The sequence below is a fragment of the Thalassophryne amazonica genome, chromosome 21, assembly GCF_902500255.1.
Source record: "Thalassophryne amazonica chromosome 21, fThaAma1.1, whole genome shotgun sequence".
Lineage (NCBI taxonomy): Eukaryota > Metazoa > Chordata > Actinopteri > Batrachoidiformes > Batrachoididae > Thalassophryne > Thalassophryne amazonica.
This window is the reverse complement of record NC_047123.1, coordinates 30,445,662-30,462,645: the sequence shown is the minus strand read 5'-3', so window position 1 is coordinate 30,462,645 and position 16,984 is coordinate 30,445,662. Positions and strand designations below refer to the sequence as shown.

The following is a 16,984-nucleotide window of genomic DNA, read 5'->3' as shown; positions in this document are numbered from 1 at the left end:
ATATGAAACAAGCCACTTCAAGCCTACAATGTGAGGACGTTTAACCTCAACAGCTTTTAACTGCCAACATAGATTTAAAAAATGATTTTGCATGATTCCTGACCTCTCTAAAGTCAATGACAGGAAAAATGATTGTTATATTACCATACCTACATGCACAGGCTAATTTTCATTCACTTGGCCGACACACAGACCTGTTGCACAGACAAATCTGCATAGTTCACATTCCAGCATGTGCTCTCTGCTCATGAGAAGCAGAAACAGCTCAACAGCCCACCTGTAACTGCTTACGACCCGCCTGCCTCGGCCCGTCAGCCTCCTCAGTCTTCACCATTCTCAGCTGCACCCTCAGACCCGCCGTCTTCCTGTTTAGTCCGGCCCCGTTTTCCGCTGCTCCTCGCCCACCCGCCATAGGTCACTGTGCAGCTGCATCCAGACGGAACAGGCAACAAGTCTGACCTCCGCTCACTCCCAGAAACTACCCTCCAGTGATCGAGTTTCTTCTTCCATCAACTGCCAAAAACGAGTACGTGGGGCCGCTGCAGTCAGCTGTCGTATCTGCAGCACTGCCCCTGTGAGTTATTCGTCTACTTAATAATCTGAAGATTGTTTCACACGGCCGCAAAATTTGCATAATGACAGCTGATGAATAACAGCTGATCCTTTAGGGAAAGATGTCAGATGAGGACCAAGTGAGGTCACACAGAATTCTGCCATTCGCTCAAAGTCCAATTTTATTATTATTATTAAAGGGGTCTCATCATGTAAAAATCAGTTGTTAAATTTACCTTTTTTTAACATTTGGTAAACAATCGCAGCATCCCACAATTCTAGGACTGTGCATGTAGAAATTCTCCTCCTGTAAACAAAACTGAGGTCTGAAAGAGCTTGTTTTACACTTACGCGACATAAGTCACAGAAGCCAATATCTTGATTATCTCTCACTTTTTTGGTTACGCAAGTCATCTCAGTGATTATGGTGGTTTCTAAAGATCTTGGAACCATGCACCCTTGGGACCAGCGATCTCGGAACCACTGCAATCTCTGAACTCCACGTATTAATCCACTACGATCTCGGAACCACTGCAATCTCTGAACTCCACGTATTAATCCACTACGATCTCGGAACCACTGCAATCTCTGAACTCCACGTATTAATCCACTACGATCTCGGAACCACTGCAATCTCTGAACTCCACGTATTAATCCACTACGATCTCGGAACCACTGCAATCTCTGAACTCCACGTATTAATCCACTACGATCTCGGAACCACTGCAATCTCTGAACTCCATGTATTAATCCACTACGATCTCGGAACCACTGCACTCTCTGAACTCCACGTATTAATCCACTACGATCTCGGAACCACTGCACTCTCTGAACTCCACGTATTAATCCACTACGATCTCGGAACCACTGCAATCTCTGAACTCCACGTATTAATCCACTACGATCTCGGAACCACTGCAATTTCCGAACTCCACGTATTAATCCACTACGATCTCGGAACCACTGCAATCTCTGAACTCCACGTATTAATCCACTACGATCTCGGAACCACTGCAATCTCTGAACTCCATGTATTAATCCACTACGATCTCGGAACCACTGCAATCTCTGAACTCCATGTATTAATCCACTACGATCTCGGAACCACTGCAATCTCTGAACTCCACGTATTAATCCACTACAGTCTCAGTACAGTAGATACAGTACAGTACACAAACAGTATAGCAGATGTCTGCGTGTGGTTCACTCAATAAATTTAGCACGATAGGACAAATATTAACATACTTAACATACCAGAATCACACTTTCATTTTTATCAAGGCCAATTATATTTTACTGTCCTTCAGATAAAACTGTCCACTTTTCCAAAATTAACACATCAACTCAGAGTTCTTACATCATTATGCAACAGCTTCCAGCGCTGTGTGGTACATTTTTTATTGCAGTGTAACAAGTTTGTGGTATTTTCAGCGCACCAATAATGGGTTTGACAGCAGATCAGAGTTCAACACACCTACACAACCCTACACAACCAACACAAGCCTATAAAAGTCCAAACATCTCCTACACAACTCTACCTGATACAATCCAACAAACCAGGCACAGCAGACACAAATCCACATAACCTGACGCAAATCTACAGAACTACACACAAATGTGCAAATCTCTACACACCCTGGTACAATCGACACAAATCTACATCACCCTGCACAACCCTACACACGACATACAAGCCTGTAGAACTCTACACAACCCTACATAATCTGATTCGGACCCACACAACTAACACAAATCCACCTATCCTGACAACCAGACACAACCACACACAAACCTGTAGAACTACACATAACCCTACATAACCTGATGCAAACCCACACAACTGACACAAATCCACATAACCCAACAACCTGACACAATCTATATCTTGCACAAGAGACACAAATCTACATAACTCTGTACAACCTACACAAACACACAAACCTATAGAAGTCTACACAACCCTACATAACCTGATACGCACCTACACAACTAACACAAATCCACCTATCCTGACAACCAGACACAACTCTTCAGAACTCTACACAACCACACACAAACCCATAGAAACTCTACACAACCCTACATAACCTGACACAAACCCACACAACTGACACTAATCCACATAACCCAACAACCCTACTCAACCCTATAAAAGTCTACACAACTCTACATAACCAAACAACCTGACACAAATCTACACAACTACACAACCCAACAAAAATCTACATATCCTGCACAACTCTACACAAACCTGCAGAAGTCTACACAACCCTACATAATCTGATATGAACCCACACAACTAACACAAATCCACCTATTCTGATAACCAGACACAACTCTTCAGAACTCTACACAACCACACACAAACCTATAGAACTCTACACAACCACACAGAAGCCCATACAGCTCTACACAACCCTACGTAACCTGATACTCACCTATACAACAAAATCAACTCTACACAACCACACACAAGCTCACAGAACTCTACACAACCCTACGTAACCTGATACTCACCTACACAACAAAATCAACTCTACACAACCACACTGAAGCCCATAAAACGCTACACAACCCTACATAACCTGATACTCACCTATACAACAAAATCAACTCTACACAACCACACACAAGCCCATAGAACTCTACACAACCCTATGTAACCTGATATGCACCTACACAACAAAATCCACCTAACCCAACAACGTGACACACATCTACAGAACTCTACACAACCACACACAAGCCCATAGAACTCTACACAACCCTACGTAACCTGACGCGAACCCACACAACTGACACTAATCCACATAACCCAACAACCTTACTCAACCCTATAAAAGTCTACACAACTCTACATAACCCAACAACCTGACACAAATGTACATAACTACACAACCCAACAAAAATCTACATATCCTGCACAACTCTACATAACCTCACACGACACAAATGTAACTCTGCACAACTCTACACAAACCTGTCAAAGTCTACCCAACTCTACATAACCTTACATGAACCTAAACAACTGACACAAATCCATATAATCCGACTACCAGACGCAAATCTACACATCTTGCTACAACCTGATACAACTCTACATATCCTGACACAACCCTACACAATCAGGCAACAGGCATGGCCACACACAACTGGATACAGTCCCACACAACCTTATACAAGTATACATAACCCAACATAACCTGGCATAACAACATAAATTTATGTAATTCTACACAACTGCACACAAACTATTACAACCCTACATAACCTGACAAAACCCAACAAAACTGACACCAATTCACATAACCTGACACAAATCTACATATCCTGCTACAGCCCGATACAAATCTACATAACCCTACACAACCGGACACAACCCAACCCAACATTACCTGACGTAACACACACAACCTGACAAATTTACATTATGTGGTAACTTCACATAACCTAACACAAGCCACCAGGCACATCTTTACACAACCAGATACAACCAAACCTACTTAACTCTACATAATCTGACACAACCACACACCAGCTGGACATGGTGACTGAAATATCCGCAGTGTCTTTATTTAACCTTGTTTCCATCTCCCTCTGTGTCCTGACAATCAGCACAAATCCTCGGCTGAGGTATGTGTGCCACTTAGTGCCCCCGTAGGTGCTGAACAACTAAATCTTATGAGTTTGGAAAGGACTCTGAAGAACCTGGACTGGCCCCAGTTGGCTCGCACCCATGTACACGTGTGCGGGTGGTGTTCACACCGTGCACCTCCATGTGGTTTCTTTCCTGCAGTGTCGGCACCAGTCACAGAGCAAAACTCTCTGCAGAGCAACAGCTTAATCCTCAGGTTGTTTTTAACACCATCTTCCCTCACCTCAACAAAGAATTAGCAACCTCTCTAAACCCTTAGGAAACACGTTTGACGGTATTACACCACACGTCCTTAGCGACTGAGGCATCTTCCACAAGCACAGTGTGTAAATCTGTGTTCTCCACATGCCATATTTGGGATTGTTCCTGCAGCCTTCAGGCATCCAATGCTACATTTCTTTTCACATTCATGCGGCAAAAATCAAGATATTGGCTCAAGCTGTTAAACTGTGACTGCAACAACGGGTTCAGAAAATTTATTTGGAAGCTGAAAATGTAAGTCACCATTTGAGTCATTAATGACAGTAGAAAAATCAGTGCCGTGTGCAGAATCTGCTGGTGCTGAAATTATGTACGTTTCTATTCATACGTTTTTATTGGCAGGTCGTTCCGTTTCTCTCTTACAAGAAGCGAGATATCTGATATCGGATTGCGGCTGAGGAAATGTGATCAAGCAAGAACAAGAAGACGGTATTAACAGACGTGCTCATGTGCACAAACCTGTGCAGTACATACTGTGTATGCACACACGGTAAGTAACAGAATACATGCACCTATACATGATCAGGGTGTAACTGTATTGTATTACACTTACAGAGATAAAAATCAGATTCATGATTTATTTTGAAAAAGCATGAGTCGTCCATCGTTTTTATTAAATCGCTGTAGGGATTCCCTTGCCACTGTTCAGGCCTGGCAGTGAACCAGGATAAAATGTGGGGGCTGCCTGATGTCAAGGTTTTGGAGAGTATGCTTTCAAAAGGGAAAACTAGAAAACGCTGTTATGCAGTTTCTGTTGCTGCAGGCATGAAGTGAAATAAGAAAAGCAATGCCAAAATACTGCATCACAGGAAAAAAATGGCATCAGCCAACTACATTGAGACTTTTACTGTGATATTTATAGTGATGTGATGCTAGATGTTAGCAAACATGGTTTAGTTGAGATCAGCATTTTTATAAAAACAATGATTAAACCATTTTGTTGGGAAGCTGTTAAACACTTTGTGTCTGATAGAGAGTATTGTGTGCTAAATTAGAGTAACTCAGAGCAACAAAGATAGGTGGCAAATCATTGTACTGGGTAACTAGCCAACTAGCCTAGCACAGTCGCTACTATGGAACTCCATGGTAATTTGTTCACAATTTTTTTTAAGTAATTCTATGGTGCTATTTCTACCCAGATCTAGCCAGCACAAATATTAATGCCAATTTAGTTTAGTATTTAGTAGCCATGTGTGATTTTGTTTTGTACCAATATACAGTATTTTCCAGAGTATATGTCACTTTTTTTTTTAAAACTAGATTGGGATGTCCTGCGACTTACACTCCAGTGCAACTTGTATAGAAATAAATAAATTCACACATTGGGTATGACAATAATAATAATAATATTTTTACAAGACTTTCCCAGGAATCAAAGCACTAAACAAAATGGACTTGAACTAAAAGACTAAAATTAAAAGTACATGACAGCAATGCACAAAATCTCCAAATTAAAGAGCTGACCAAACAGAAACGGCGACTTATACTCCGGAAAATAGGTACTATACCGTTGGAGAATCCGACTTGTAGCAAAATGGCCCTTTGTGGACACTGCAAGTATTATTAGTTGGTAACTATGTTGTAACACACTTTTAAAGCAGTCATCATAACCCTGCAAAAACACATACAAAATGGTAAATTAACCATTCAACTGAGCAGGAGACGCCAGTTTGAGTGTGTAAAAGTCAAGGTGTGACATAAGACTACTATTAATAATAACCACAGCACCGCCCCCTGCTGATGTTAACGGATGCAACACGTTAGCGCACTTACAAATCTCCCACAACAAGAACAACTGCAACATGAGAGGGAAGACGTTTCACAAGGAAGATGCATTCACGCTGTGATGAATCACAGTCAACCGCAGAGGTCTGGAGAGCACGATGTTTAAAACATGGGAGTGCATGGAGCCAGCGTGTGTACTCATGGATTAGCATGTGTACTCATGGCTGGGGGGATCGTGGGGGGGGGGGGGGGGGGTATGCAGAGGAGAGCTGAGGCTCGAAGAAGTACCGAAGCTCAGCTCAGATGAGCAATCTGACAACAAGGCTACAAGGCTCGTGAATAAACGATGAGCGCACCAGCTGCGGGGCGCTCGTAGGCGTCGCTATTTCAGCACAGTGACCGGCCAGCTCGGCGTGCACGAACACAGTCGCATATGTGGAAATCCAAGTAACAAACACACACACATATCAAAGTGCGGACACACAAACATGACAGTGACCTTCTACTGTTTTGTGACGACTACAAAGTCTGCTGAACAGGAGACGACATTAACGCATGTTGAACGTAATCTAGGATGGACTAACTAATCTAATCGAGACTAATCGATTAGTCAATGGGCAGAAAAATAACGATCAATCACTCTGATAATTAATTATTGAGAATGAGGATACTGTATGCTCAGTTTGGATGTTCGACTTGTGAATAATTTTAATCATCAGTTGCAGGTCGGATTAAAGGGTTTAATAAAAAAATCCAGATATTTTTATTCAAAACTTGGATTCAATGTAAACAATTATTTTAAAAGGATCCATTATTATTATTATAAATATTCTGGTTTAAACTGATTTAAAACAGAATAGATAAGTGTGTTTAAAGTCATTCTTAAACCCACTTACTACATACATACACGCGCTCGCACACACACTGAACTAACAGTAAAAATTTTAAAATGGATTTAATCCAATATATAAAGAGCATTGATGTTGTTTTAAGAAGTGTTTTTTATAATGTAAAATATATATTTGGTCTGAATTGGTGATTGTAAATAGAATTAATTAATCATAATTTTTTTTTACCTGTTTTTAATTTTAATAAACATAAATATTCTGTTTTATTGTATTTTATTGTATTTTAAAACATTGCATGCAATGATAAATTAAAGAGTTTTTTTTTTAAATACTTTAAACAGAATTCATCGTTGATCAACCAAAATTTTGTGTTTTTAAAAGTAATTTAAACTGGATTTAATCTCCCCAACAGAAATAATTAGGTTTTAAATTCTTTTAAACCATTCTGCACAAAGGATGGATGTTTTAACTCTGAAGTACCTCAAAGACAACTAAATATATTAAACCATTTTTAAAAAGACAATGTTTTAATGGTTTTAAATGAGATGCATTTTGGCTGCGTACAAATATTCTAGTTTTAATGAGTTTTAAACAGTATGACAAGATCTGAAGATAAAAATGAAACATTCATTAAAATATTTGTGGTTTTTCACAGTCATTTGAAACCATTTTAAACTAATTACAAAATAGTTTAAAATGGGTTTTAATCATTCTTTTAAAAAAAGGAAAGCTGGAATAAGAAAATTCAACAAATTTTGACTGTCACAAACTAATTTAATGTTTCAGAATGGAAAAGAGTCACTGAAATTGGGAAAAAAAAAAACCCCAAAAAACCAAAACTTATTTGTATGCCATTATTCAAAGATTAAAAAAAAACTTGTACCCTAAAGTTTACCCACACCCATGTGGCACTCGTGCACACATGCAGATAAGCCGGCAGAGCCCGAGGTGTCTGCCAAGAAAAGAAAACCTGATGTCAATCAAGTGTCTGGACAACAAGGGGGAAAGAAGAACAGCCCGCGGATGCAGCGCTATTAATAACCCAACACACCTTGAGAGTCGGGGTCTCGCAAACGGTTACAAAAAAATACATTCACACATTCATTGTAGCATTAATCATATAATTCTAATGTTATATTGACAAGAAAACGGATTCTAATATCAAATTCTTTGAGTGAGTGTGTTTTTACCATCTCCAGTTCTTCTCTGTTACCCAAATTACACCTTGATGTGGGCCCTTCTAGCAGCGCGGGTCCCAAGAGATGAACCGCACGAGTAGTTCTGTTAAGAACACAATTAATCTTGGGGCTGTGAACTGGCCCACGTCATGAAAAACTGATTGGAAAACCTTTATATTAATCTGCATACACCCAGGGAACGACTTTCGGTTACAAGCATGCTACTTGGGAATTTTCATCATATTTTACTAAGACCTGCAACTTGCACCTGCACAAAACACTGTGTACCAACCAGTGCTTTGTGTGCTTACAACTTTAATCTTGAAGTCTCACATCTTGAATTTGCACACTTTTTCAGCTGATGGAGAACAGAGCAAGATCCCCTCTGGATTTGATGATGCAGTGATTTATGAAGACTCAGCAGTACTCTCTGGACTCACTGCATAGCTGTTAAATGTTTTTTAACATTGTGGATGTCAGCGACTTTACAGAAATATATCCAAAAATCCCATTTAGAGGCTAAAAATACCTCAACTCTAACTAGAGTCCAGATACATTTGCATTTTCCCACAATGTGACACCTGTTAACGGGCTCCACCTGCTGTTCCTTCTGCTCAAGTGAGCAGTGGCTGAGGATGGAATCTTTGTTTATGTCTTGAAATGTGGAGCACGTATGACACCTAGTGGCAGAAAATTTATTTATAGCACCTTTAAGTAAAAACACTAGGATTTGCCAAATTAAACAAATTTCCTGCTCCAAAAAAAAAGAAAAACATCACTGCACACTCTTCTAACCTGACTGCAGGATATGAAAAATGGTCAAATACACTTCAGCCGTGTTCACATTTAGAAGCGTAATATAAAACGTGGAGTGAAACTCGATCGTGACTTTATATCTGACATAAAGGTGTCATCTTCCAGGCTGTAATGTGCTTTTACAACTGACATTACATCATGCAGAGAAGGGGCGGGGCTCATCCCAGCTCAACTAATTTTACGACGTATTCTTCTGGCACATGCAAAGCTTTTTTTTTTTCCCCTCTTTCTTTTTGCTTATTTTTGATACAGCAGTAGCCTACAGCAGAGTAGAATCAGCTGTCATGGCAACATGCACTTCATGTATCATCAGCCATCACCATCATTAAGATGATGATGATCATCATCATCATCAGTGGCTCTGACTGTACTCGTCAAAGGGAGAAAGAAGAGAACATGCTGCTACAGTTAATCTAGTCATTCCTGGGAAGGCTCATGCGAATGAATCAAAGGAAAATGTGGAAATGAATTATTAAAAACAAAAACAACAACAAAAAAGATTTTGCAGAAGGATGTAGTTATGTCATTCTCAGTGCTTCTCCCTGTTACTGCTCACACACCATCTCCACCTGAATGCTGACAGCGGTGGAGTGATGTCACAGCAAAACAGCGAGTAGCGACTGTGTGAGTCGGGGGGAAAACGGGGAAGTACTGTAAGAAGTCATACTTTGGACAACGGCGTTTCGGCTGACCGGGCGTTCTCGGGAGATATCTGTGAAGAGAGCAAGAGAATTATTTTCTTGTTTCCCCCTCTTCAGAGATATCTCCTGCTGCATATTGCTGTGAATAATAAAATATCTGGCAACAATCGGGCACAGTGTGGAGTTTGGCGGCGGGTGAGGGAACAGAGGACGCCGCAAAACTCCTTCAGACTGATGCCAAAGTTCTATATTCACATAAAAACTCATTATTTCCTGCTCTGGTTATATGATTTATACAGTCAGGATCATAAGGATCATAAGTATTAGGACACATACACAATTTTTGTATCTGCACACCACCACAATCAAGATATGCTCATAGTGCAAACATTGATCTTTAAATCAAGGGCTTTTAAACAAAAATATAATTAAAAATTTAGGAATTATTGCCATTTTTGCTAAAAGTGCCTCCATTTTCAGAGTCCAGAAGTAATTGGACAAACTAAGATTAAACGCTTCTCCAATCACACCTACAGCAATTAACCAAGTTGCCAGTTAAGTCTTGGTGGCTTCCCTCACTGGTCTGCCTCTATCAGTCAGATTTAAAGTACACTACCAAACTATTTGTACTTTTTAATGACTGATGAAAATGACGTCTGTGTGACATATTCAGTGACATGGAAATGTTCATGTATCCATCCCCCTAAAAAAAAAAGCCACTCTGTAAAAGTACCTTGTCCAATTACTTATGGCCTCTGAAAATGGAGGGACTGTGTATAAAAACGGCTGAAATACCTAAACATATAAAACAATATTAAAAGTCTGCACTGCAACCACACCGACTCTTTCATTTAAAGTCCGATGTTGTGGTGTACAGCTGTAAAATGTAAAAACTTGCTGCTGTCCAGATACTTATGGACTTCATTGTATATGAGAATACATAATTTATACATGCAATTATATATATTTTAAATAACTATGTTCTTGTCAGTACGTGATTATGTTTCGTAAAATAAACGTCCGTTTTGTTAAATGACATCAGCAGTTGGTTTCCTGTTCTCATGAGCACTACACTTTTTTTGTTTGTTTGTTTGTTTTTTGTATTGTGACACCAAAACAAACATTTCATTTTGGAATAAAGGGGGAAAAATTAAATAATGCCTTCATTTCCCCAACTTTTTTTTTTTTTTTAATCCACTGTAAAATGTGGATTATAGCAGACAGTCATGCAGCATGAAATGTTTTCACTGTAACCACAGCTGGAGGTGAAAAACCTCAACTATTCCAGCTAAATTCAATAAATTCAAACATGTTTCACCACATCCTATCTCAGCCAAATCAGATCATATTATCACCATCACCAGCATTTCAGACTTCATTGTGTGGTTCTGTACCTTCATTGGTGCCAGCTGAATGGGGGTAATGTACGACGGGTCCACCATGGGCTTGGGCCGGTTGGCAGTGTCTGCCAGGAGGCTCTGCCATTGCTGCGGCAGCCCGGTGAACTTCTGCTCCCGCGGGTCAAAGCCTGTGTGAACCCGGTGCTCAAAGTTAGATGGAGCGGAGATCTCCAGCCGTTTCTTCTTCTTCCCAAACATGCTGGAAAACCCTGGCAAACCTGGCAACAATAAAATACAAAGAGATTAAAAAAAAAGGAGATGTTGGTTAAAAGCTCAATCAAGGCCTAACATTCTATTAGTCAGCAGGCTCTTCAGATCTTAGTGACATCACAAATAGAGCCCGACCGATATGGATTTTTTTTGAGGCCGATGCCGATAATGATATTTGGATGAAAAAAATGCCGATAATCGATAAATTGACTGATTTGCCGATGGCTGATAAATCAGCCGATATTATTATTATTATTATTTTAATGAATAAAATGTGTTTTTTTTGGACTCTTAACAAAAAAAGGTATGAGCTAAAAGCTGAAGCTTTGTCCTCATACTGATTAACTTTATATCAGAGAAGAATTTTCAAGTTCAAAAAATGCAATCAAGAATTAAACCTTTATGAAATTAGCAAATACATATCCTTAAAAAGAGTTGTGAAATACATCTGATCTTACTACATAAACTGAGTTAATCAAACGGGAGAAATGTGGGGTGAATGTAATCGCAAAGTTATTACAAACAAGATCCTTATAAACTTACTTGTATGCTTTTGTCAGCCAATCAGTGCAGTGTGACAGCGAACTACGGGGGCCGGTGATGAACACATTTAAGCAGGGGTGTAACCAGCTCTCAGCTGAACGGAGTCAGAGCTCCATCTACTGGACAAACGGTGCAAGGACATTTTACATTGCCGACACAAACATTATTTCAATAACTGTTCTGTTTATAAGAAATTATTGGCATTCTATCAGCAAAATTTCAGCCAATAGTGAATACTTTGAAAAGGGGTTATATCAGCCAATAATATCGGCCGGTCGATATATCGGTCGGGCTCTAATCACAAATGCAAAAAAGCATGTCGACATCTAGGACGCTGGAGAAAGAGTTTTTATACACTGGAGTAAAGTTGCACCTTTTTTTTCTGGATGTTGAACTCTCTTTTTAACACAGTGATTCACCTGGAGTGAGTTTAATAGCAGGGCAGGAGCTCATTTTAACGCATGTGCACGCCACAGTGTGGGCTGTTACTTAACATAAGGACTTTTAAATTCCACAAATACGCAAGATGGACAACTAAACATGTTGGCAATGTAATGGACATTGGAAATACTACAATAAAAACTTGAGTCCATTGCGTCTTTTTTTTAATCCGTCCTTTTAGATTTTGTGCATTGTTGTAGTGTACCATCATTATTGTAGCTTCTTTTGTTTAGTGCATTGCTTAATGGGAAAGCAATATATAAAGTTTGTGCTATGATTAATAATACTAAATGTGTGATTTTTCAGTATACAAGTCACCTTAAAATAAGTTGCAGGATTATACAAGTCACCTTAGTATAAGTTGCAGGATCCCCTAAACTATTAACAGCTACAACAACAAAAGAAAATCTATGATATACACTTTGGAAAATATGGTAGTTGCACATCTTTAAATTTTGTTAAAATCCATCCATTTCTTTGTTCCTTTTTTTTTTTTTTTTTTTTTTTAGATTTTTTTTTTCCATAAACATTGAGCCAACAAATAACAACCTGAGGGTGAATTTGAAGAAGCTGAAAATGTGCCAGAAGGTATCTCCTGTAGAGATTTGGTGTGCAACAAGACTTTGGAAGCATCGGGATCTTGCAGCATCCACTACTGGGATTTAAACTTGCCCCATTGTGAAAAAGGACACCAAAAACATAAATAGTGAAGCAGGTGAAAAGAAAATATGAACAAAAATGATGTTATGTTATAAGCTTTGTAGAATACTGCAAGACTTTAGGCCTTGTTTGTGGTGTTTGGTATTTGCGTGGCTGAATTACACATCAATCAATCAGTTTTATTGGCTGTGACGGTAAATCTTTACTGTTATTTTATCTTACATTTACAGCTGGTGATAAAGTTCTAAGAGCTGTGCAACATTAATATAATTATAATCATCACATCAGTATGACTCAGTACAAACTGAGCTCACAACTTTAAAGCTACACTGTGTAGGATTTATTGCCATCTAGTGGTGACGTTGCTGTCACTGATCATGAATTTGTGTATCTTTGTGTTTCACTTCAACCTTTCAAAACCACTGCAGCTTTTGACTTTACTATTCTCCACCCCACCCCACCCCAAAAAAAACAACCTACAATTATTAATTACCAGCATAAATAACAAACTCAAGTAGAACTAAAGCGTACAAAAATCCCCCAAACATCATGGCAATAATAATATTTCAAGTTTCATCAAATGTCTACGCTGGATAGACGAGCTTTTCACTTTTCCACAAAGAGCATGGAAATTCTGATTTTCCATGAAGGCATCATCAGTCTACCATGAATTGTTAAAATTTTTTAAAAAGCACTTTGGGCAAAATGTAACATCGCTCTCCAAAAAGAGTAACAAGCAAGTAGCAAGCAGTAAGACCCACTCAAAGAAAATGAATATTTAGAGCAAGTTCATACACAAAACAGAGATTTATTATTATTATTATATATTTATTTAACCAAACAATTTAAAAATTAAAAAACACTTTGGTTATTCAAGTTTTTTTTTTATTTGAAGGGGGGGGGGGGGGGGGGGTATAAATGGTTTGATATGGACACACGGCTAATTGTTTAGTAGTTTGGGAATACAAAATGAGTACGTATGTGACATGGCATGTCCAAGAGGTGGAGTCCTTTTGAGATTTGGACAGAAACTTTAAGTCACAGGGACACAATGTCGTGATGGTTTCTGAGGCTGTAAAAGGAGTCTTTTGTGTGTTTGCCATCTATGCTTCATTGTCCTCAGAGAAAAACAAAGTCACCCTTCTTCCCCTTCCCACTGTCTCTCTCCCAGTTACGGGTTTTCCACAGATTATTGTGAATGTGTCAGACACAGAACAGACACGGAATAAACTGCATCTGAAGACAGACTTACTGGTAGATGACCTCATATATACATAACCTGCACAGGTGTCAACCTGAGTCCTGAAAGGACAAAGAGGCTGCAGGTTTCTTGTAACCACCAACTCCACCAGCTGATTTCATTGATGAACTCATCTCGTCTGCTGTTGATCAGTGAAACCACCTGGTGGAGTTGGTGGTTACAAAGAAACCTGCAGCCTCTTTGTCCTTTCAGGACTCAGGTTGACACCTATGGCACTGGTTGTCATCCGTCTTTGTATGACAGTGACATGTTTTATACATTTTACCCAATTTCCGGGTGTGCGGCAGAACAACATGCACAAGAAAACTTCCACTAATCATGTAGTCATGGTGCGTATGCTAGCAGTTGGCACCACTCACATATGCTAGCCATAGTTGGTACCATGTACCAACATATGCTACCTGTGGTTGCGCGAGCCCGTACGCTGGCCAAAGTTGTTGCGAGCCTGTAGGCTAGCTGCAGTTGCTGCGAGCAGGTACACTATGGGCAGTTGACACAAGTCCATACACTAGCCACAGCTGTAGCGAGCCTCTACGCTAGCAGCAGTTGTCGCAAGCATGTAGGCTAGCCACAGTTGTCGCGAGCCTGTGGGTTAGCCACAGCTGTCGCGAGCCTCTACGCTAGCAGCAGTTGTCGCAGGCCTGTAGGCTAGCCACAGCTGTCGCGAGCAAGTACGCTAGCAGCAGTTGTCGCAAGCCTGTACGCTAGCATTAGTTGTCGCGAGCCCGTAGGCTAGCCGCAGTTGCCGCGAGCCCGTAGGCTAGCCGCAGTTGCCGCGAGCCCGTAGGCTAGCCGCAGTTGCCGCGAGCCTGTACACTATGGGCAGTTGACACAAGCCCATACACTAGCCACAGCTGTAGCGAGCCTCTACGCTAGCAGCAGTTGTCGCAAGCCTGTAGGCTAGCCACAGTTGTCGCGAGCCTGTGGGTTAGCCACAGCTGTCGCGAGCCTCTACGCTAGCAGCAGTTGTCGCAAGCCTGTAGGCTAGCCACAGCTGTCGCGAGCAAGTACGCTAGCAGCAGTTGTCGCAAGCCCGTACGCTAGCATCAGTTGCCGCGAGCCCGTAGGCTAGCCGCAGTTGCCGCGAGCCCGTAGGCTAGCCGCAGTTGCCGCGAGCCCGTAGGCTAGCCGCAGTTGCCGCGAGCCTGTACACTATGGGCAGTTGACACAAGCCCATACACTAGCCACAGCTGTAGCAAGCCTCTACACTAGCAGCAGTTGTCGCGAGCCTGTAGGCTAGCCGCAGTTGCCGCGAGCCCGTAGGCTAGCCGCAGTTGCCGCGAGCCCGTAGGCTAGCCGCAGTTGCCGCGAGCCCGTAGGCTAGCCGCAGTTGCCGCGAGCCTGTACACTATGGGCAGTTGACACAAGCCCATACACTAGCCACAGCTGTAGCAAGCCTCTACACTAGCAGCAGTTGTCACGAGCCTGTAGGCTAGCCACAGTTGTTGCGAGCCTGTGGGTTAGCCACAGCTGTCGCGAGCAAGTACGCTAGCAGCAGTTGTCGCGAGCCTGTAGGCTAGCAGCAGTTGTCGCGAACCCGTACGCTAGCAGCAGTTGTCGCGAGCTCCTATGCTAGTCACAGTTGTCATGAGCCTGTAGGCTAGCTGCAGTTAGCCACGATAACTACCTACATCAACTAATCATCCAATTTCCTTGAACATCTCCCATCATTCAAAATGTACCACGTCCATGTAACAGTAGACAGCAAAAGAAAGGAGCAGTTTACCCAAAGTTGCAAATTAGGTACATTTCTGGAAAACTTTTACCACTGGTACGTTGTTATATAAGAGACAAATTTCTGAAATATTGCAATATCTCATTTATAAATTCCTGAATGTTCCCTTTAGCTCAACCTTTCCTAAATTTGAATGACTTGTCCCTAAATCAGTATAAATGACACTGACTATTTTTTTCTTGCTTTAGCAGTTGCACCTGAAAACATGCAGTCACAGAAGCCAATAAATACTTTGTTTCTAATTGCACCTTTTAAGCAGACAAGGAAGAAAGTGTAATTACGGAAATCCATCATTTTATTTACGCCCTGTATGCAACTCGCACAGAAAAAAAAAATGGTGTGAAAGAACGACTGCTGCGAGAGTGAGAAAAGACAGAGGACGTGCAGGAGCAGAAAACAAGAACAAATGCAGAAGACGTTCAGTAGACTAAAGATTTAAAGACACAGTCAAATCCAGAGAATTTGTGGATTTTGGAACCTTTGCAACTGAGTACAACTAATTATTCTGTATCACACTGCTGCTTTTAGGAAGCTGGATACTGGAACAAAAAGGTGCCAAATCACACAGAGATGCTGCGTCCCACAGGCATATTTACACGACTCTGCATTCACATTTCTACTCTAACAGTTTTTGAGCTAATTAAAACACGCTCATCCCCGTCCTCAGTGACAGTGACGACAACAAAAACCAGCAATAGTCTTTTAATGCTCACCGTCTTCTCCACCCCTGTTTCCATTTTTGCTGAGCAGTAAATCATCTCTTATGGTCTGTGAACATTGTTTTGGCAGAAGGTTATTTAAACCTGTGCAGGCTGACCCAGTGATTCCGACCTTGGTGTTGCTGAAGCATTTAAAACTGATGAAACTACAAGGACACTTTGAGATCAGGTACCTTCACCAAGGTCCAGTAACCTCTGCTGGTCTCTGTTGACATTTTCCATTCTATATTATTCCTTTTATCTCTTTCTGCTCATGTTTGATCCTGATATTTGATCCTGATTGTTTAACTTTGATGTTCAGCAATAAGGTTATATTTTGATAAGATGATCGCTCATCTT

General features: G+C 40.8%; 1 protein-coding gene across 3 annotated transcripts in view; it reads right to left on the bottom strand.

The window, feature by feature from the left end:
* The window catches only part of pak7 (p21 protein (Cdc42/Rac)-activated kinase 7), a 52,885-nt gene extending 41,590 nt beyond the window's left edge, over positions 1-11,295 (bottom strand). The window contains exons 1-2 of one of the 3 annotated variants that reach the window (XM_034162188.1): positions 11,071-11,295; positions 9,703-9,747 (exon numbers count right to left, since the gene is read on the bottom strand). In XM_034162188.1, the coding sequence (XP_034018079.1) occupies positions 9,703-9,747; positions 11,071-11,274 (249 nt within the window). In that variant the 5' untranslated portion in view covers positions 11,275-11,295. Of the gene's footprint in view, positions 1-277; positions 596-9,702; positions 9,748-11,070 lie in introns of those variants that run through there. The other 2 variants (XM_034162186.1, XM_034162187.1) reach the window with 2 other exon arrangements.
* Between the last annotated feature and the right edge of the window lie 5,689 nt (positions 11,296-16,984).